Source organism: Phaethon aethereus (assembly GCF_964289735.1).
Source record: "Phaethon aethereus genome assembly, chromosome: Z".
Lineage (NCBI taxonomy): Eukaryota > Metazoa > Chordata > Aves > Phaethontiformes > Phaethontidae > Phaethon > Phaethon aethereus.
In genome coordinates, this window is record NC_138577.1 from 65,699,877 (window position 1) to 65,722,361 (window position 22,485).

Consider the following 22,485-nt stretch of genomic DNA (forward strand, 5'->3'; position numbering starts at 1 on the left):
GAAGAAGAAAAGGTTTTTGCTCAGAAAATCTATCGCTAGTCTAGTATCAGCAGTATAACCTGTATCCTTGAAAATACATACGTCGTGGTGAGTGGAATTCCAGAGGAAAAGCACTGCCATAAGTGGTCTTAAATCAAGAGCTGGCCTTGGTATTTTTTTTTTTTTAATTGAGAACAACGTTTGGGTTGAAATTGTTGGGTTTTGCCAAGACCTAATAACAATATTAGAGTTCTGCAGAAGTGAGTCATCCTAGGTGTATAAACTGCCATGTTGCACTAGAAAAGTACTACAGTTCTTGACCAAATTGCTGAGGATTTACCAATTTGACAATAGTATAGCAGGAAGATTAGATTCTTTAAGACAAGCTGATCATAAACACAAGATGCACTTTTAAACTGTACCTTAAACTTGCTTACTGGCATGGTTTTTACTTAGAATAAAGACAATCTTACGTTTCTTCCTCAGTGATCTGTTATTCTTCAGACCTAGATTCATTGCTTTATTTTAAATATTTTATGCACATCACAGTGACTTTCATAGGAAAATTCTGGTTTTGTTAAGTTAGACAAGAAGCCCAGATGTAAGTTTGCACGTTTGAGAAAAGCATCCCATCAATTCTATAATGGAGTGAATTGCTGTAAAGCCAAGGATACCCTGAACTTCAGTATTCTATTTGCCTTTCTCCTCTAACAACAGGGTGACTGATGTGGCTTCCAAGTTAACTTAATTTTGTTAGTATTCTAAAATGGCTGTTCCTGTCATTTACATGCGGTTAGTAAAAATGCAGGCAGGGTACTGAAGAAACCATTTTTGGTGAAAAAGCTGCACACAATACGTAAAGGATACAGGCAGAAGATATTAGGAATCTATCTGGCAGTTATGCTCTCTTCATTACTCTTCCTGAAAATGCTAAGTATGACTTGGCCAAATCTTGCACTTATGTCTTGCTTTTATTTTCCATTAGCACCTTTTTAACTAGGAAACCGTTTTTCCTTTGGTGAAGCATCAGGTCCCAGGTGAGGCTATTGAAGATTGGTACAAGGAAAAATATACAATTTAAATGTTGACTTCTGAGAGCAAAGACTCTCATTGATGTCAGTGGATCTCGGATCTGCCTGTAAGAACATCAAGATTTGGCTCACAGATATTGTACAATTTTAGGGGCAGAGGAAGACTAAGTAACAGATCAAGGTACAGATGACCTGTGTAGTCTCCAAAGTATTAAATCAGTTTCCTACTTAATAACTGTAGGTCTATTGAGAAAAATAATATTTGGGGATGCAGTACTTATGGTGATGCTACAGCACCAACTTCATTCAGTCCTTTTCAAGACAAGGTGCTAACCTAGCTGTGTTGCCCTATAAGTCTAAATGTCATTGCTCATGGAAAACCTTCACACCTTCACAGCACTTACACTCACGTTTCTTTTTATTATTTCCACTTGTTTGAATGTTGCAGTGTCTGATGGAGGTTTTCTTGGTCTCTCGACTCACGACCCGCTGAACAATTTTCCCACTGACAGCCCAACAGGGAAGAGTTACCCAAGAAGGTGGCTGTGAGTGCTACCCAAAAGCATGTTGTGTTTTGCCACTTTAAGCTGCATGACACTGAAAGATGTAAAATGCCATAGCCAAGAGAAATGTACCAAATAGATGGTTCTTCACTTTCCTGTCTTTTAAGCTTTACATTCCTGGGAACTAAGTTTCTTTTTGTTGTCTGTGCTGCTGTTGCTTGTCTGTCGTAAAACTGGGGACTTTTTAACCAACACCTTCTCCACGGAAAAAAAGCCTTGGTAGGTACCCAATGTACTCTGAGCTAATCTCAGTAAATAATTTTTTATGGAAAAAAAAAGTGCTGGAAACAATCAAATGGTTTGTGTAGGTACTTTTGAAGTTAAATATTTTGCTTCAAAACTAACTTTTTTTCTTATAGAAGTTATATTGAAAAAGGTAACCAGAACTGAGTCAAATGAAGTATTTTGGTTACTTGAAATAAGTAATTTACATTTTACCACAAGCCCCCAAAATACTGATTTCAAATTGCCTTGAATAAGTTTGTGGGGGGTTTGGCCAACCAACCAGGAAGCCTCTTGCAGAGCGAGTCCCAGACAAAGAGCAAACACACATGCTGTCTTCAGTCTGGTGAACAGCAAAGAAACTCTTGGTTGTTCTCTCATTTCAGGTTGAAAGCACTTCTTTCCAAATGCAGTCAGCAAAACATAACATTTCATCTTGAGAGTGCTCACAGGACATGTGCAGGACAACCAAGGGATCAGGCCCAGCCAGCACAGGTTCATGAAAGGCAGGTCCTGCTTGACCAACCTGATCTCCTTCTATGACCAGGTGACCCACCTAGTGGATGAGGGAAAGGCTGTGGACGTTGTCTACCTGGACTTTAGTAAAGCCTTTGACAGCGTCTCCCACAGCATTCTCCTGGAGAAAGTAGCTGCTCATGGCTTAGACGGGTTTACTCTTCGCTGGGTGAGGAACTGGCTGGATGGCCGAGCCCAGAGACTTGTGGTGAATGGCGTTAAATCCGGCTGGCGGCCGGTCACAAGCGGTGTTCCCCAGGGCTCGGTTCTGGGGCCGGTCTTGTTCAATATCTTTATCAATGATCTGGATGAGGGAATCGAGTGCTCCCTCAGTAAGTTTGTAGATGCCACAAAGTTGGGTGGGAGTGTTGATCTGCTGGAGGGTAGGAGGGCTCTGCAGAGGGATCTGGACAGGCTGGATCAATGGGCAGAGATCAACAGTATGAGGTTTAACAAGGCCAAGTGCAGGGTCCTGCACTTGGGTCACAACAAACCCCATGCAACGCTACAGGCTTGGGGAGGAGTGGTTGGAGAGCTGCCCGGCAGAAAGGCACCTGGGGGTGCTGGCTGACAGCCGGCTCAACATGAGCTGGCAGTGTGCCCAGGTGGCCAAGGCGGCCAACAGCATCCTGGCCTGTATCAGGAATAGTGTGGCCAGCAGGAGTAGGGAAGTGATTGTGCCCCTGTACTCAGCACTGGTGAGGGTGCACCTTGAATACCGTGTTCAGTTTTGGGCCCCTCACTACAAGAAGGATGTTGAGGTGCTGGAGCGTGTCCAGAGAAGGGCAACGAAGCTGGTGAGGGGTCTGGAGCACAAGTCTTATGAGGAGCAGCTGAGGGAACTGAGGTTGTTCAGTCTGGAGAAGAGGAGGCTGAGGGGAGACCTTAGCGCTCTCTACAACTACTTGAAAGGGGATTGTGATGATGAGAGTATTGGTCTCTTCTCCCAAGTAACCAGTGATAGGACGAGAGGAAATGGCCTCAAGTTGTGCCAGGGGAGGTTTAGATTGGATATTAGGAAAAATTTCTTCACCGAGAGGGTGGTGAAGCATTGGAACAGGCTGCCCAGAGAGGTGGTGAGTCGCCGTTCAAAAAACGTGTGGAAGTGGTGTTTCAGGACATGGTTTAGGGGACACGGTGGCGCTGGATTAATGGTTGGACTTGATGATCTTGAAGGTCCTTTCCAACCTTAGTGATTCTGTGATTTTGTGGTAATGAGCTCTGCTATTCTTCAGCTCTCTTTAGGTAGCTCACATTTCCTTCCCCGTATGAGTGAAGATGTTTGTCTACATAACTGCTGACTTTTCATAACAGTGTCTTCTATAACTCCTAGAGAAATGTGAAAGTGGGAAGTAAAATGGAAGCAGTCTTGTGTGATTGTTTTCTGGAAACTGTGTAGAAAAAGGAACAATTAGCTGGTTAGAAGATATATACGGCGGTATATATATATGCACTTCTCATCTGATGTTGCAAAACCATCATCCTTTTCCAAATCAGTTGTAGAACTGCTGACACTGGAAGGGAACTGGTGACAGTTTTAAGCTTCCTGCAAGGTGGCTGGCCAAATATTTCTTTCACTTACCTCTGGTAATATGCTTAGAGTCACTGGCACTGTGTAAGTATAAGCAAAACAAACATCAGTTTCTGATCTATTATTAAATCATACAAATAATTGTTTAACCCTTAACAAGAAAAAAAAAAATAACATCAAAAGCTTCTATCTATGACACAGAAGGCAAGAAGCATTGAGGAACATGCAGCAAGAATATCCTGGAGTGTGCTTAATATTTTGGTTGGCTTAATATACTGGTTAGTGATTTTAATATTGCCTTCCTGCACAGGAGCTCTATGGAAGCAGGAAGAAATCTTTTATAAGTACAAAAGCTTTCTGTACACCTACAGAAATTACAGGCAGATCAGCATTCAAATTATGCATGATTTTTTACATACACATATCTTGCCATTTACTTTTGTAAAGGCTGACAGATCATTTATATTCTCTGGGTGAACTAAACTTTACCATGAAGACCAGACCAATGAAGCTTGAACATCAATGAATATTTAAGCAAAAAATGGACAGATTCAATTGAACAATATACTCATATGTGATCATAGCATTTTGATTTAGTGAAGAGTTCTTCACTGAATTCAGTGTTCAATATTACACTGGTTGTATTTCAGTTCAGATTTTAAAAAAGAAATAAGAAATACTACTCAAGGAAAAAGTTATGCCACTAATAATTTTTTCTAGAAAAAATAATGTGTCTACAATTCTTAATGGCAACAAAATGAATTTATAAGTCCTTGCAAAGTGATTTGTACGAGTCAGATATTACCAAAGCTTTTAGATACATTACATAAATCAAGGGTCTAAACTGTGGTAAGGGTATATATAGTAGCAAATTGAGTGAGAAATAAACAAGAAACTGTTTACATAAGCAATGAAACTGTTCTGCTTTTTGCTTTGCTTTTGACACAGGGAGGTCATACTGGGACATGAAGGTGGAGATTCTGATATATAGTCTCTATACATAATATCCATCTAGCTCAACTGGGAATTCTACCAGCTTGTTTAATTATGGTAGATTAAATTCTTCATTTAATTCTTGTTCAATTTTATTGGAAAAAAACACTATCTGAAGAGGCAAGTATGATAATAGAATAATATATTTGTTCAGCCTGCAAATGTGATCATCATTGTTAATTCCCGCCACTGTAATTAAATGAAAGGGACAGATTTAAAAAATTTAACTAAATAAGAATTTATACGAAATGAACTGCAGCTGATTTTCACAAATTGCAAATAAAACTCAACTCTTGTGCTTGGAAATGCACAATTTTAATGGTGTAACTTGTTTAAATATGTATGTATATCATCTAGAGAAGAAAATACAGTGCTGTGACTTGGAAGTACCAAGCTCTGGTTTGCCTTGGAGGGATTCAGATTTTTTTGTTTTACAAGATATAGCATATCTTCTGTGAAAGTATAATCTCATATGATCTTGAGTCATGACTGAATTTGTTAGGTGTTTCCGACAAAGTTGTTTTTCATGAAAATTGCAGAAGTTATCTATGCTATATGTATATAGCCCTGCACCTCTGTCAATGGGTTTAATGATACTGAGTTGCTAAATGATGCCAAGACCTTGCAGTTCCTCAGCAGCTTAGCGTAAGGTATCCCTGTGTACACTCTTGAATTACAAGAATTACTCTTGAATTGTAATAAATACAGGGTAAACGTCTTTATGTGGATCCTTATGAGGTAGCAGATGAGGTGCTCTAAGTCCTCTTTTTCCCTAACAGTAACCTGTTCCTGTCCCTGAGAGTTAAAATATTTGCAGTAAATTTTCAAGCATCAAAATTGAATGGTTGTGGACAAATCCAGGGATAAGATGGAGAAAGATGATCACAGTGAGGTGAGTTTTATCCTGGAGGCCCAGGGTTTTTATATGAGAACTGTTGAGGAGCTGAAGGTTAGAGTTACATGTCTGAGAAGACAAGGTGGAGCCTCAAGCAGGCCTGAAATCAGCATTTAGGTGAGACAATATGAGTTTAAGATTGTGTTTTCCTAATCCTTTCCTCTGCACTTGTCTGCAGATAAACTTATAAACATTACTTCCTGGGACAAGGATGCTCTTCTGCTCTGTGTCTCTGGTCAACGTGTGTCAGAGAGAGATCAGTAGTGATGACTAGGGCCATGTGGATCCAAAGAGTGAAGGGACTTGTAAAATAAAAAAAAAAAAGGACATAAATGTTCAGTCTAGAGGGGAATAAATGGAGGAACTATTCTCTGAAATACTCAAGTGCAGGCATTTTGACTCCTTTGGATTTTCTGTGTAAGTTTTTCCGCACGACTGCTATCTCGTGAGATCCATCAGCAGAAGTCACTTAACATGATTGTCCTCATGAAGACCAAAGATGCAGTCTAGCCCTGATCAAAATATGTAGGTAAATAGTTAACCTTTACTTTTAAATTGGATGATTGTCGTAACATCTAGGGTTTTTTTTCTGCAGAGTTTGATCTTTTATAGAAATGTTTTTGCTAACATGTAGCAAGTCTGTTACCAGTATTGGGCACTCAAAGCCGCTCGATCGCAGCTGAGCGAGGCCTTATCTGGATGCTTAATCAGAGGGATGTACAAAACAGTATCAACAAACCACAGCCATTTCCTCGCCCATAAAAGCTGCAGTTTTCCAGAATTCTCAGAACCGGCAGCAATCCAATCAGAAATCACTGAAGTAAATGACTATAGCGATTTTTCCTCTTCCGTACCGTGTCCTGGGTAAATGCAGTTGGTGTTTCCCCCGGTTTTCACTGGCGCTCCAGTCACAAGAAACCCAGACGCACCTACACCACAGCTAGAGCCCTCTCAACTTGTAGCCACTCAAATCTGAGGCAAATGAGTGAAATGGGGAAGATCTGCTCCGTGCAGGACAGCAACAGTCAGAACTGATGGTTGTAACTGTTTTTCCCAGCACAGTGGGATTCGATTTGTTTGGGATGAGGGGAGGTAGTAAAGGAATACAACTGGAAGGGCAAGAATTGCTAGCTAGCCGAGCTAGTACGCTAGCTGCCTTATGGCACGGCAGTAGGGATGAACCTTGAGTTCTAGTTCTGTGACTACAGCCATGGCTATTAACTTGGTTAACGGGCCAGCTGCTGAACACACATTGCGGCTCGATAAGGTGCCGAGGTGCTGGAAATGAAGAGTGCGCTTTACATGCATCGTAAGAAATCTTGCACTGCTGAATCTGGATATAGTTACACAGGAAAATCAAAGAGCTTAGACTGCTTCGTTCTGCTGGGCAACGTAACACAGAGGGACCTGCTGAATTTTTAGCTGGTTTTTGCTCACAAATCAGCAAAAGGAGGCACACGGCCACTGAGTAACTTTTAAAATGAGGTGAGTGGCAGCTGTTTCCCTTCATATGATTCCTTGGTGCTTACTTTGACGCTGGACAAAATATAAACTGCAGGAATTAGAAAAAAATAAGTTTTTTAAAGTATTGTTTCGGTAGTCTTCAATTCACTGCATATCCACCCAAGCTGCTAATGCTCTCATGCCTAAACCTCCTTCTAGCCTTCCTCCAAAGTGACTGATTTATGACTGAATTGAAGTTGGACTCCAGCCTACCCTGTCAAAATGAGTTTGTTTCATACAAATTACTATTTCTCAGAAACTGCTAACTTTGCCTTCCTCTTACAGTTTTTATATTATTTCCTGTATGTAGAAGTCTTTTTCCAAGCACCAAAACAATGATGAAATTGTCTTTTCCTTCTTGAAAGGGAAAGAAACAATATTAAACATTGACAACTTTTTTATTTTGAGTGTGCTTGGCTGGGACTCTTCATGCCTGTTTTCATAATATTTTCTGTTTTTTCAACTTTTTGTACGGCTGGCATCATCTTAACCCTGGCAGAAAATTTGTATTCTTATGTGTACATTTTAGAGTTCACTTCATGGGTGTGGTGTTTTTTTGTTTTGGTTTGGTTTGGTTTTTGTGTGGGTTTTTTTTTTTTTTTTGCAGGTAGGGCGAGGAGGGGGTTCTTTTTGCACCACCCTGTAATGGAGTGACTTTAAACTGCATAGTAGCATTCTTGGGGGGAATAAATAAAATCGAGGAAAAAAAAAAGGTCTGCATTAGAAACGAGGAAACATTTTATCCTAGAGAAATTTCTTGAGCTGCAAATAATGGCAGAGGAACTCCATTTTGTTTGACTTTGTTTGATTTTGTTTGAGCAGGGATTAGAGAGGCAGAAGCAGCTAAGTGAACTTCAATCAGGAAGGGCTATGTGTAACTTCTGTGGGTCCTACTAGTCAACTTTTGGTTTTTGAAGCCTGCCCGCAAGGAGTTGGTTTATTTGGATTTAATGACTCATGTAGGCTTGTGGATCAGCTTTATTTTCTTTAGTAAACGAAAGGATGTTGTTTGATCCTGCAAAATGAAAGGGAATGCTTCAAGTATTCTTCTACATTTTAGAAATCAAAGGATTGATTGAATCACTTGAAGAGGGACAGAAAAGGTAAGTGCCGTGACCATGTTGCAAAGATAACCATTTTATGTGTCCTCCTGCAATGACTGTAAAATAACCCTGTTGATACCTGGGACCCAGATAATGTGATTCAAGGGTGGCTGAATCACATTATTTTTTAACAGTTCATCTTCAGGCAATCACTTTTTTTATTCCCACTTAGATGTTTGCTTTTCCCAGACACCGGAAAAAAATGGTCTTGACTTCAAATGTATGAATAGGGGTTGAGGCAAAAGGGCATGTTGCTACTGTCCTTCTCCCCTTTTGCCACTCTGCAAAGGATATCCCTGTTCCTCTTCCTTGTTTTCTTGCATAAACACATCTCCTCACTCTTCTGCTGGCCTCTCCCTGCACTGTCTTCATCCTTACCTGATTTAATCTCTTCACATACACAGCCGATGGAAGAGTTTGTTTTTATCCATCAGCTCTATAAATGATTAAGTAGGCTTAGATTTACATATAAAACAGCATGAATGATGATTTCCTCTACATAAAGAAAAACAAAGAAATTATCAGAAAGTTTTGGCATTCCGAACTGACAGGACATTCAGCAGAAGCTTGCATAATCATCCAGAGGCACTGGAAGTCAAGCGCAAGATGCAAGATGTTGCAGAGAATAAAATGTAATGCAAGGCTTTGTATTAAGCAGGGGAAATCAGTGACAGGAAAGGGAAAAGAAAGCTTTTGGGATTTCCTCTGATCTGAACTTTGACTTATATGTGACATAGTTTGAGTAACTTCTGTTTCAGAAGACCTAATTTGCATTACACATATAGCAGATAAACATCATGTCTAGCATGGGTGCAAACGTGGAATCCATACTGGATCATCGGTGCAAAAAGGGAAGCTCTATTATCTACAAACCATTTTGAGAGAAATGTTTCTTAATGAGCACACTACCTGTCAGTTTGCTTCTTATAGATGACACTACCTTTTCTAATATATGTGTGGACACATTGTACCTTCAATAGGCTGCTGCATTATTTATTTTTTAAAAAGATAGCGGTACAGGACAAACAAATAGTTTTTGCTTAAGTGTCTTGAATATATATGCTGCTGTTAGTCCAGGAAGAACTACTAGCCTAAGCTGGCACGGGGCTAACATGCTACTCTTTCAAATGATGCCCACAAACTGGGAACTACTTATTCAAAACTCTGGACAGAATTTGCTTGTTCTTGAGTTTCTACCCAAGGCCTAGCTGCTAGAATTGTATGAAAATTTCAGAAGCCAATTTTAAAAGGTTCTTATCCTGTACTTATTTTTGAAGTTAACCCTAGAAAGTGTGGACTCGCTTACAACCTAATGCAGTGATGTCTGTACAAAAGGACAAGAGCATTCACAAAACAGAACCACAAACACTAAGGAAGGCACAAAGATTTCTGATCCCACCTCTGCCAGCGCACCAGATTAACTTCCTGCTTTGGGTTTAAATTTATGGATGGCAGGAGGCTGGACATCTCTTGCATATATTTTTTGTTCATAAGAACTGCTTCATCTGCAAAAGATGCATGCCTCCTTGACCTGCCTTTTTCCTCTGAGTTTGTAACCTGGGGTTTTTGGCAGGAAGATTATTATATCTGTAGCTCTGTAGTGAAATTTCACACATAATGTGTCACAAATACAGAAATTAAGTTTTATCAGTGGTTTAATTTCATGTCCAATAATGACACTGCAAATCTTTGTATTGTTGACCTTGTGTTTGGAATGCTGCCTTTGGTTTCCTGGAGACTGAGAGAGGCATTCATGTGCTGGTTACACGCAGTGTGCAATCTGAAAACTTTTTTCAATTCCATTTGGATATTGTTATTCTAATTTTTTAAGGAAATACAGCTCCTGGAGAATAAGGTCCAGTCAGTTTTCAAGTACTAGGTTATCAGCATAGTGCGATCCAGCACACTTTGAGACAGAGTTTTAAGAAAAGTCAAATGCCTTTCACAAAGGTAGCCCGGTATAAAAAAAAAAAAAAAAAAAGCTCCTGGAGCTATGTCATTTAGCGAGGAGCACATAAAGGCTCATGTTAAGCCTATCTAGATCATCTTGAGATGTGAATTTGATTGCAGGTACCTGGATAAACATATTCCTTACTAAAATAATTGTTACAAAAACCTCACCACAACAGAAATACATGTGCTCTTTGGGTTACAGAATATGTTAGGTATTTGACTAAACAAAAATATTGTGTGGAACACCACTGTCTTCTAAGTGTGCTGATAGGCCATTTTGTGTGTGTGGGGGATTTTCATCATTGGTGACCATTTCTTCTCCCAGGAGATGCTCTCAGAAAATGTCGTAAAGCAAAGAGGAAAAAATGTCACCTAGCAACCAAAGCTTTATGAAGAAAAGTTCCACACTGACCAGCAGACACAGACTGAGCTGGGGAGCTGGGAGGAGGCATGAGCAAGAGTGAAAAGGCTGTTTGTCTGCTGCTCCGCTGCTGATCTCAGCCCTGTTATGGTAGGTGTGCTGGGCACGAAGTTTGACTCAAAGGAAATTTGGAGTTTCATAGCACTTGGTTTGCAAAATAGAACTTTGGGTTACTTTCCCCTGACTTTCAAATATGGGTTTGAAAATGATAAAATCTCAAAACATTATAATTTTATTAACAGCAAAAAGTAAACTTGAGAGCAACAGGCATTACCTCTCTTTTATCTATGTCATTTATTGCTTTTATCCTTTCCTACTATTAAGAAAGACCAGATTAGCAGATATTTCTTGTATTATCTGGTTAAGCAGAAAGGAGAATTTTTTTTTAAGGTCTTTGAGAAATTAAGAGTTTCAGAGTTAAGATTACTTGCCCCCTCTGGGCACTGTGAGGAAGCTAGGGAACAGTAAGAGACAGACTTGTTTATGGGGGGAAACAAAACATCTTGGAAAACATTAATACCCTTGAATTAACACAACACTGAACAGGATATTGTGCTTTATCTGAGCAAGGAATACAATGTTTAAAAACAGGCTAGTGGATTGTCGTTGAAAATTAGAGGACAATACTTCTGTCCCTTCTGCTGCACAGGCTTACACATGGTCCATTTTACCTCCTGCCTGTGCTTGCATGACAGCAGGAGTGGGTGTAATAGCATGGCGAGGATGTGAGTGGGATTGATCTGGCATACTATGCATGCGAAGCACACACACAAGCTGCTGCTGTTTTACTTCACTGCTACACCAACAGAAACTGCCCTTATACAGACACTTATGGCTAAGGTTTTTACAGTCAGGGGTACAACATACTTTATTATAAATGCACGCATTTCATAACCTGCAGATTTCATAAGCTATTAAGAGTGGCATTGCAGCATGGCAATTTTAGTTCTTTATGGCTTCTTTTAGTTGTATTTTCGGATTTTTGCAGTCATGTTGGAGCATTTGTCAGTCTCTTTCCCACTGCTATTTGTCTTGTTCAGTCTCTGCCTCCACACCCTCCTCCACAAATTCATAGCAAACGCCGAGAGGGGAATCCTGGGCTCCCCTGTTGCATCCCCGATAACCGATCCCAGATCTGGAACTGGCAAAATGGTGCGGCACGTAACGGGGAACGCACCTTTCCCAGCCCCATCGCCGGCCGGGCCGGCTCGGATCGCCCGACCCCGGCAGAAGCCGCCGCGCTTCCTCCAGATCGAGGTGCCATTTCTCCCTATGTGAAGTTGTGTCCCCCGTGGAGCTCGGTCCCGGCGTTCGTGGCGCTGCGGGCGGCCGCGCTCCCGACGGCCGCTTGCGCCAGGATGCTCTTGGTGACCTCGCAGGGCGCCCACCGTCCCAGGCCCGGGGCGAGCGGCTGCCGCCCGCACCCGCCTCGGCGGGGCCGCCGGGGTGCGACCCCCGCCCGGGGCGGCTCCCTGCGCCGTGCCCGCCCCCGCCGCGCCCCGCCCCGCCGCAGCGCCGGGCCCGCCCCGCCGGAGGCGCCCCCGCCGCCCCTCCGGGCTGGGGGAGCCGCCGCCGCAGCCCCTTCAGCGCGGCCCGGCCGGGCGCTGCGGGGGGCAGGGGGAGAAGGAGGAGGAGGACGATCGAGGGAGAGGGAAGGAAGGAAGGAAGGAAGGAAGGAGAGACGGGGAGGAGAGAGAGAGGGAGGGAGGGAGGGAGAGAGAGAGGAAGGGGGGGAGCGAGGGAGGTGAGGTGCCGCTACCAGCTAGCCGCCTTGTCGCTCTGCTTTCTGCAGCCGGTGCGGAGGAGGGGGCAGCCCCCGGCCGGCGTCCCGGCATGCTGAAAGTCACCATGCCCTCCTCCTCCTCCTCCTCGTCCTCATCATCCTCATCCTCGTCCTCCTCCGGCTCCTCGGCCGCCAGTCGCCCCGGGTCCGCCGCGCCCGACTACTGGATCGACGGCTCCAACAAGGACACCCTGGCCCACTACTTCGAGCTGGAGTCCGAGCTGGGACGGTGAGGGGCGGCCGCGGGGCGGGAGCGGCGGGGCCGGCGGGGTCGGCGGGACTGCCCTCCCCGCCGGCACTGCGTGGCGAGAGCGGCAGAACTTTGGCTTCTGTGAACGGCACCGGTAGAGCGTGCTGGCTTTCACGGCACATAGTCTTTCCAAGGAAAATTATACCTCCTGGGAGCCAAGCTGTGCAAATCCCCAAAAGAAACGAGTGATTTTTCAGGAGAAGGCGTCAATCCGGCTCGGTAAACGCTGGTCCCGACGAGCAGCTTAGGTTACCTGTGTATTTGCAGACTCTACACCCAATACTGAATCACCTGAATGGTAGGCATCACTTTGAGAGCACTAAAATGCCAGTTTATTCACAGCCTCGCTTCATATGAGACCTTTTATCGTTATTGCCATTATCAGCACCTTTAGACCTTGCTCTGACAAAACTCCCACCCGAGACAAGAGTCTGTGAACAGGCCTCTGTAAGCAGAGTCTTTTCACTGGAGTGTGGTGCAGATGCGTGAGCTGGTACATGTTCATTCATGAATTCTGCACTACTGCCCTGATGCTTCTGCCTGGCAACTTAAAGATCCCAAGCATTCAGATTTTATAAAACTGAAGTCCAGTGTAGAATGCTGCTTCCTACATCTAATGTGCAATTTTTAGTCCCTAAATACAGGTGTTGGTTCATGTTGAATTTGTGGGTGGAAAATAACATGTGGGGAAAAAAAAGTAAATTACAGCTTTTTTAAGGGTTTGCCGTAGATAACTTAAATCTGTAACTTAGTAGGTAACAAAGAGAAATTGTTAATTTTGCCAATGATAGAGTATTAAAATCCTGGATGACTGTGGGAAATTTGCAGGTAATAACATGGTTGCCTTTGTACAGTATTTTTGCAGAAAGGGCACACAGTGAAAGTTATTGCTACAAAGCATACCTGTGCTTGCTGTTCTGTAACTGATAGGGGTAGGAGAGGCTGTAGAAACACAATGTAATATCATTCTTGGCTTGCTGACTAGGTCTTAAGCATGTTCTGCTACCTTTTGCCACTATTTCTACTTGTGCCAGCCAGATTTAAATAGGCATAGGTTTATGTCCACTTACCACATTTATACTTGACTTCACTGTACACCTACACAAAAACATAAAAATGTAAAGCTGGAAATATTGTTGTGTCAGTTTTGTGTCCAGAATGGACAAAAAAAGAAGTGTGTACTGCTGAACAACAGCAGTTGATGCCAACTCTGTCGCCTGTTTTATGTGGTCTGCCTAGAATCCTTTCAGCACGTGTGCTGGTGACTGAGGGCTTCGTTTGAGAATAGTCTGTATTGGTGATACATCATGGGTTTATTATGTAGCTTGAGAAGGGGTTTTAAAATGTGAAGTCTTCTGCCTGAGGAAGGAAGAGTTAATGAAAGCTGAGGTACAGTGGGTTCTTCTACCTTGCAAGGTAAGGCAGTAGATGCTGAAACCCTAACAAGAGGTTTGAAGAAGGAAGATAACCACACCCAACCAGTGTAGGGATGCGAGATACTAAATCTGCTCTGCTGTTGGATAGAACTAGGGAACAAGTTTTGAAACAAAAGCAGAAAGAAAACAGGAGATAGAACCGTCTTAATCAAAGACTATGAGGTAGGGAAGAGAGAGAGGACTCGGTGGGGTACGTGCTCTGAGGGAAAATTGCACTAAATGGGTAAGTCAGTAAGACCTTGATCCTTAGGTCCCAAGGCTAGCTTTGGCGTCCTTTCATAGCCAGCATTCAGAGTGCTGATGTTTATCTCACCCCCCTCTGATAGCCCAGGTGTATCTTAGCAATTCTATAAAGGAGATCTAACAAACCCTCTTAGTTCCTAAGTGTAATATAAAACTTTATTGTTTTGGTAACCTTGTCTCCAACCTTTTAATTTTGGAGATGATTTTGAGTATGTCTGAAAAAAATATTAATTCCTTAGGTTAGTAGTGGTGAAAGAATATCAGGTGAGGCTGAAAAACGTGGGTGTTTGATCCCTTTAGATGCAGTGAATCAAAATAATATACTAAACCAATGGGAGACACTATCCTAAAATGTCTTTAACAAATACAGGGACTGGAAGATGTCTTTTGTCAGACTGCAAAGACTTGCACTTGGACAGCTGTTGCCAAGTACAGGAGTTCCCCTTTGGAAGGAGTGCCCTTTCTGCAGACTACGTCTGGCAAAGGAGTGCCCTTTCTGCAGACTATGTCTGACAAATCCCTAAGCCATCGTAGTCGGTAATTCCTGCTTGTATGAGCAACTAAGGAGTCACGGGAGAAGAGGGGGAAGGTCCTGCAAAAAAAAAAAAAAAAAAGCCTAAAAGCTGGGGCAGGAGTAATCAGTCATCTTTCAACAGTGGAGTTCCACAGGGATCAGTTCAGTGTCCATGTGGCTCAACATGCTCATAAATAAAGGGGCTTTTTGATATATAGTGATATATATCAATATCAATATACAGTGATATTTGCTGGACTTACTAAATTATTGAGGGCTTTAAAAACAGCATTGCCTCATGAAAAATTGCAGAGAGACCTTATTGGACTGATAGGGCATTTAAATACTGGATGAAATTCAGTTTAGATAAATAAAGTGGGGGTGGAGGAGAAGCCATTTGGCTGCACATATCAAAATGAGAGCTGATTGAATCTTTACAGTGTAATGTACAGGTCTATATATCATCTCTGTACACGCTAGTGATCAAAAATACCCCAAATAACATGTTAGCCTGTTTTCTTTCCCTAGTAAATCCTATAATGAGGTTAAGACAGAGGTCTCTGGAGACATGTGTGGCGTGGATGGAACACCTGGTTAGAGGTGCTTGTTTGCTGTTTTCTTTGATGCAAGCTCTGCAGGGCATCTGACAAAGCTAGCGAGTCACAAGTGAACCACAGGAGGTAAGGCCATTTCAGCGCAGTGTCTGGTTAAGTGGTGGAACTCCTGACCGCTAGATGCTAAGCTAGATACTAGCTAGATACTAGGCTAAAAGCTTACATGGGTTTAACGGGCAACTAGGCAAGTTTACATTCAGAAAATGCATTAAGACTGATGAAACATGAAGATACTAACTATTGAACTGTAAGTTGTTGAAAATTATGAGAATATTCTTTGACAGTATTGATACAAGTTTGCTCTATTCTTGTATTCTTCTTGAGGCATCTGTGTTTGTCCACTGTTAGAGGTAGTATTCTCGGCTTTTATTCTGACCCAGGACAGCTATTTTTATTTTCTACTGAATGCCTGGCTCATTTACGTTCCTTTTAGTCCATTTCTGACAAGGGGATTTTATGTGTATCATGTAACTGTGGTTCAAAATTCTGTAAAGATGAAACTTTGGTCTTTGTTTTACAAAGAGTATCTGTTCCTCCTCTGAAGCTTGCAACATTGGTCAACTGTGGACATTTGAATTTTGTTCTGGGTGTATTTCATCTAAAAGCTTATTTTCCACACTCCCTTGGAAAAATATTTTAGTAATTTTAGGTTCTAAACTTGTATGTTCCTTAAAGACTAAAACCTTTTGTTACCCTTATAACCCATGCTGTATCAGAGTTTCTGATTTCAGGAATAGTCTAAAAATAGTATTTGAGTGAAGAGGAAATTCAGTAACTTTTTTTTTGATACTCAGCAATATTATGAAAAAGGAATTTCTCTTTGTTGGAATTTTAGTTATGGAATTTTACTTAGCATGCACTCTCTTGCCTAACTGCACCAAACTACATAACTATTTGAGTTGAAACTGTCTGATATTGTTATTGTAGCTGTATTGCAGATCTATTATATGGTCAAGAGCAGCTGGAAGTATTTCCAACCAAATCCTTAGGGCCTTCTTTCAGTTTCAAAGATTAAATAAAAAAATAATAATAGAAAAAAAACACAGAAAAGTTACAGGCATTTTTCTTTGTGTAAGAATGATAAATCAGGATCTTCCAAGGTTACCTTTTCCTTCATGGGCAATCTTTCAATTGTGTGATCCTTGCTGAGGACCTGAAACTAAAAGACATTCAGTGCTTGCAATTTAGCTTGAATTGACAGTATGAGCTGAATCATAGGTTGTTTCTGTCCTTGATGACTTCTTAGCAGAGAAAGAGTTTAAATTGAATGTGTGGTTTGAACTCAAGATTTCGGTGTGCAGAATGACGTCTTACTCTGTCAATCCTATTTATGAGTGCTGTCATAGTAGCATCTACTTTTGTAATGGCAGTAGTAGATGAAATCAGCTAACTCTTTCACATAAGCATAATTTAGAAATGGATTAGTTTTGCACTTGATGCTTTGAAATTCAAACAGTTTTTGCTTTGAAAGTATGCCAATTATTTTCCCTTCCATTCCTTCATTTGAAAAAAAAACAAAAAAGGTGTTTCTGTTCGTCTCAAGAGTCATTTGTTATACAGACTGCTTGCCATGTTTATTTTGAAAATCACTTGCTCTTTTTGCTTTGGAGTGCATTTAAAGTAGGTCAGTCCCTCATTCAGTAACACCTTTTGCTTACTTGTTTGTGACTTCTAGTACCGGACCTGAGGATTTTCCAAAGAGCTGCAGGCATGTTGGTGACAGCACATGGTGCTAACTGTCTGCATGTGAGTGTGGAGTTCTTAGCTGAACCAGGATCAGAATTATCTTTGAGCAGAAACTGCCTGTGTAGATTTGTCTGTCCTCCAAGTCACATTGTGTTGTGAGCTGCAACTTGCTTGTTACCCTTACAACTTCAGGCAAGGAGCAACCATTTTCATGCAGGCAGGTCCTGCTGATAGGGAAGATTGTTGAAGAGGTAGGTCTTAGGCCTTGTTTGTGACTGTTGTGGTAGGTACCTTGGACCTTACTTTGTGGTAGCAAGACAGGAGATAACAGAGGGCTTAATCTCCTTTTGGTGCTGGCCAAGGTGGCAGGTGGATGTGGAGAATGGTCTCCTTCATGCATTGCACCAGCTGGCATAGCCATAGTTGAAGACTTTCACTTCCTTTTTATCTTGAAGGGTTCTGTCCATCTCATCTTTCCCCCTGAAAGTCCCCCTAAGCATTTGACTGCAGGCTCTTTGAACATGCATTTTGCTCCTTCTACTGAAGGAGTGCTGTGGTGGAGAAGACAATCCAATGCTAAATTGGCCAGCAAGAGGATGTCAGACAAGAACATGATAACATTAACAACTTCATGTTAAGCAAGACATTGCTCTAAGAGGGAGGAGGTCAGTCCCTATCAAAATGCATATTGATCTACAGAAAGTCATAAACAAAAACTACTACCAAGCAGTGAGTGTTTTCGGTGGAGGCTCTACAGGTTCTTAACCCAGTGCTCTGGATGAAATTCCTCAGCTGGGTGCCAGAAACCACAACTTGCTATGTACAGCCTGGCAACTTTTGGCAACTAAAGTTCTTTACTCAGTGCAGGGACAGTATTTTTTTCAGTTCTGTCTGGTTCAGTTCAGCAGTTGGTTGATTCAGAATTTAAAATCTGGGTGTTGAAAAAGCAAGAGAAGCAAATTTCTTCTACCATTCTGTAAATAAAAACCAATTGAGAGTAGACATACCATTTCAGTGGAGCATCTCTAATTGTGGAGAGGAACGGCTCTTAGGGTAGATATTTTAAACTTTGCCATGGGAGATAGTTATTGACTCTGCTGTCCAAATGCCTATATTAGGCACTAAGTTACTTGTCTAAACATTATCTCTCTCTCCATGTTTCTTTGTTAGAAAAGAAGAAAGCTTTTTCTGAGTATTTGTTGGCACAGCTGACATTCCGTTTTCGTTAGAAAATGAGTTTTACGTTTTACAGGCGGTTGTTCAAAATCTCTTTACTGTTGCGATTTGTGGCAAAACCGTTGTTCTGCTGCAGCCAGGAGTTTTGCATAGAGCTGCAAACTCAATGACTGCTTCACTGGGTCTCCGAAAATAGGTGATAAAATATGCATTTTTTCACTTTCATTTTATGTGTATATCTGATTCCTGTTAATACTGTGACTGAGGCATTGTTTCTATCATGCCGTGGTGGAAAATAGGTTTGCTGACTTGATCAGCTATGGACAAAATGTTTAGCTGTCAATGTTTGTGGACAGTCACGTCAAAGAAGCTAACACTATTGTAGCCGCCTTCTTTCAGGAATATGCTAATGCTTGTTTCTGTGGAAGAAACTGCCCTGATACCTCTGCAAATAAGCAGATTACTTGTTTTTTGATATAACTAATAATATCCAAGTCATAACTGTATTGTATAAAAATAGTTTGAAACAAGCTTTTCTTCTTCTTCTAAATATGAACTTAAATAGACAACTGATACTGGCATGTATTTACATGTTTCCAACTACAGGAGCACTGAGATTTTTTTTGTAATGTTGTATTGCACCACTCCTGTTTTTAAAAGGCAATTTGTGGGTGCATTGACACTGAGATTTTAATTTGGATCAGTAGTGAGTTTTGTGATCTAAATGTCTCAGTTGTCTCCTCTCACAGTGCTTTGCTTTGCATCAAGGAGTGTTCCTGGAGTGCACAGAGCAGACAATGTAGCTGAACCAGAAGATGCAGTTTAGGAGCACTTAACCCTCTCTAACCTTTCATGAACATTCAGTTCACAGGACCAGATCTGGGCTTATCTGGTGTAAAAACCTTCAAAAAGTTTGTGTGTTGCTATCAGCATGTTGCCACCATCTGTAACATTGGTGTGTTCCTACTGCACTGCACTACTTGCTAGTGTGCTAGTGCATACCTCGATTATATGTCCTAGTGATACTGTATTTGTATCTATATCTACTGTATAGATATATAATGTATATCTTATCTAACTGTAGGTAATCTGCAAGTTGATTAATAGGAGGCTTGTAATATCATGCATTCAACATAATGCACACTTCAATGTCTGTCTGCTCAAGTTTTAATTAACTTGGAAGCCAAAGGGAATATATATTATATAAATCAAAATTCAGTACTTAGAGTGGGCAGTAAAACAGTAGTTAGTCATTGCAGAGCATTGCATTGTCTCTGTACTTTTATTAGTCTGTGTACTCAATGCATTGTTCTGTCAATAAATTGAGATGTTACCTTTTTTCTATGTGCTGGAACACTTTTTCTAAGGTGCTGGAGCAGTTCTGAAAAGCTGGAATGAATAGAGGATAGATCCGTATAATTTTCACAGCTTTCTTGTACTTAAAAAAGAGCCATTAATAATGAATTACATTAGAGAATTGTTATTTCTTTATTTTCACTTTATTTATTCTGTCAGCCATGATGCATTCTTGTCATTGGTTTTGTTTACCTTTTTTAAATTAAAAAAGTTGGATTTCTAATGGAGAAAGTTAACAGCTTTTGAAGTAAGTGCACTTAGGAATACTGAAAAAGCTTTTTGCACATTGAGCTTTTAGGAGTTGAAAGTAATAGTATCACTTATGTTAATACAAGAACTGTCATACTTGAGAAACGCTGAAGTAGTCTGCAAGGGTTGGAGATAACAAAGTTGTTCTTCTTGCTTGTTACACAGACAGTACATCTGAAATTGAGTAAGTATTTTCAAGTTCATTTGAAAGCATTTCCCTATGTGTGGTTGTGTAATAAACTTGTGTGATTCTGGAGAGAGGGCAGGTAAATTTACTGAAGCCCTGTACCGTAGTTGTACAAGAAGCAAGAAGCAAATACGTGTTAATTCCACGGTGTCTTTAGGTGCGTGTCCAAGTGTACATAGTATTGTGTAAGGGATTGTAATGGACATAGTCTCATAGGCAGAATTCTACCAGTAACAGGTGTTTAAATGCTTGCTCACATAGTAAGTAGCCACATTTGAAAAGACCACCACTTATGAATGGTGGTCAGTGAAAAAATACTCACTATTTGCTGTAGCATGTGCCCTATCTGTGGAAGTCCAAGTACTTGCTAGGAAGGTCTAGCTATTGTCTTCAGTCACTCAGATCAAGGAAGTTTTATCTTACTGAATATCGTCTGAAAAGTTCAGTCAGGAAATAAAAAAATTAGTAATCCTTGGCCCTAGTTTTGTTTATAGTCCAACAAATTGAGCTGGTTTTATCACGGTAAACCCCAATGATTCTTCTGTGGTCTTCTGCTAGGCAGGAGGTTGGCCGAGCTTTGGAAAAGCACTCTTCTGACACTGGATGTTGTGTGGAAAAAAAGTGCAAAGATCAGAATACTGTTTTCATCTATGTATGTACAATACATACGAACCATTAGTAGGAGTTAAGGTTGCATAAAAAGAAAAGAACATGTACCTTGTGCTTTCACAATGAAGCATAATTTAAACATATAAACTTGCATATTTGCTGTTGACGTCTTCATTTAGACGTTCTTACCACACTTCCTCTCTTCACAAGAAGCAGGCCTTTATTTTCTGAACAATCACTAATTTCACAAGGGATATTCTTTTGACAGTACAGTGATGCTCATTCTGAGAAAGCATAACCAAATGTTCTATATATTTCCAAATGGTGATGCTGCTTTTGGTTCTTGGTTTGTCTAATGTCTTTTTCAATATTTATGTTTTCACTATCTCTTCCGTTTTTAAAAAAAAAAAAGGTAGGAATGAGAGCTTTTATAATGAGTCACTGGTACTTTGGAAATACTCTTGTATGTGTTGTTAGTGGTCCTTCATTTGGCCTTGCATTGTCAGTATCCTCAGCCAGTCAGTCATTGCCAAAAAATGCATTTTAATTTACTAGTTACTGTTTTAAAAACTGAACTTGTCTCTAATTTATGAGGAATGCTTTTTTTCTTCCTTGTTCTTTGGAGTCTGAGCTAGCAGTTCTGTGAAATCTTAGCTAGTGAATCATTAAGAATTTGATTTTTGTGTTGTGGAAGCGTGTTGTTTTCTTGTTGTCATCTTTGCCTTACTTTTGTATCTCAGTGTTAATAAAGGTCTTTAAGAGTGACCCCTCTTTTGGCAAAAGTGCACAAGATGTGTTTTCCCAGAGTCTTATCTGTGTTAGCTTTTAAACCTACAGGAACTCATCTGAACAAGGCAAGAAAAGCATACTCCTTCTTTTGCTCTATCTCAACACTGCAGTTCATTGCCTGTGACACTTTCCAAGCTCTTTCTGACCTAGGAAATAAGATCTGTTTCAGAAGGTAAATGCATGTTTTCTTGTGAGAGGTTTAGTAGGGAAGGTTCTGTTCAGAATGGTATCTCAGCTAACAACGTTCTTCAGAGCAGCCCAAACGTACTGTAACTCCTGGGGATTATATGTCTTAAGGACAGATTGACATTTGCCTTGAGTTACCAGACTGTGTAGGAAGGTTGTGGTCATACACATGGAAGCCTACTTCTTTTTTCCTGATTAGCTGTGGGGTTTTTTTAAGATCTGTTAACATCTGTTAGCATGATGCAATGGGAAAGATCATTGAGAATGAGCTGTACAAGACCATTTCCAGTTGTGGGCTTTTTGATCAACATGTACATTATATGTGCTCAATTTCTTAGAGTATATAATGTTTAAAACAGAAAGATGGAGTAATGGTGATACAATACTATACCAATACACATTACAAACATATCTTTTGGTTACAGAATGAATGTAAAAATGGTGTTGTTACTATCATAGGCTACCGTCAGTTAAAACGCGTGGACTTTTTGGAACCATCAATATTTGCATCTGTTGCCCTGAGAATAGATTGTTGAGGTGTTGTTGTTTTCCATGTAAAGTAATTCTAAGTTAGGATATTGTACAGCAATATGACTTTGAAAGGGACCATTTATAACTATAGCAACCAAAGCTTTTGTCTCTTTGAATTTCATCTGCAGGGGATAACAGGAGAAAAATTACATGGTTGGAACTGTAT

General features: G+C 40.8%; 1 protein-coding gene across 1 annotated transcript in view; it reads left to right on the forward strand.

The window, feature by feature from the left end:
• Positions 1-12,386: 12,386 nt before the first annotated feature.
• CAMK4 (calcium/calmodulin dependent protein kinase IV) overlaps positions 12,387-22,485 on the forward strand; it is a gene marked incomplete at its 3' end in the record, with an annotated part of 169,804 nt that continues 159,705 nt past the window's right edge. The window contains exon 1 of the mRNA XM_082012961.1: positions 12,387-12,722. Within this exon, the coding sequence (XP_081869087.1) occupies positions 12,544-12,722 (179 nt within the window). The 5' untranslated portion in view covers positions 12,387-12,543. The remainder of the gene's footprint in view (positions 12,723-22,485) is intronic.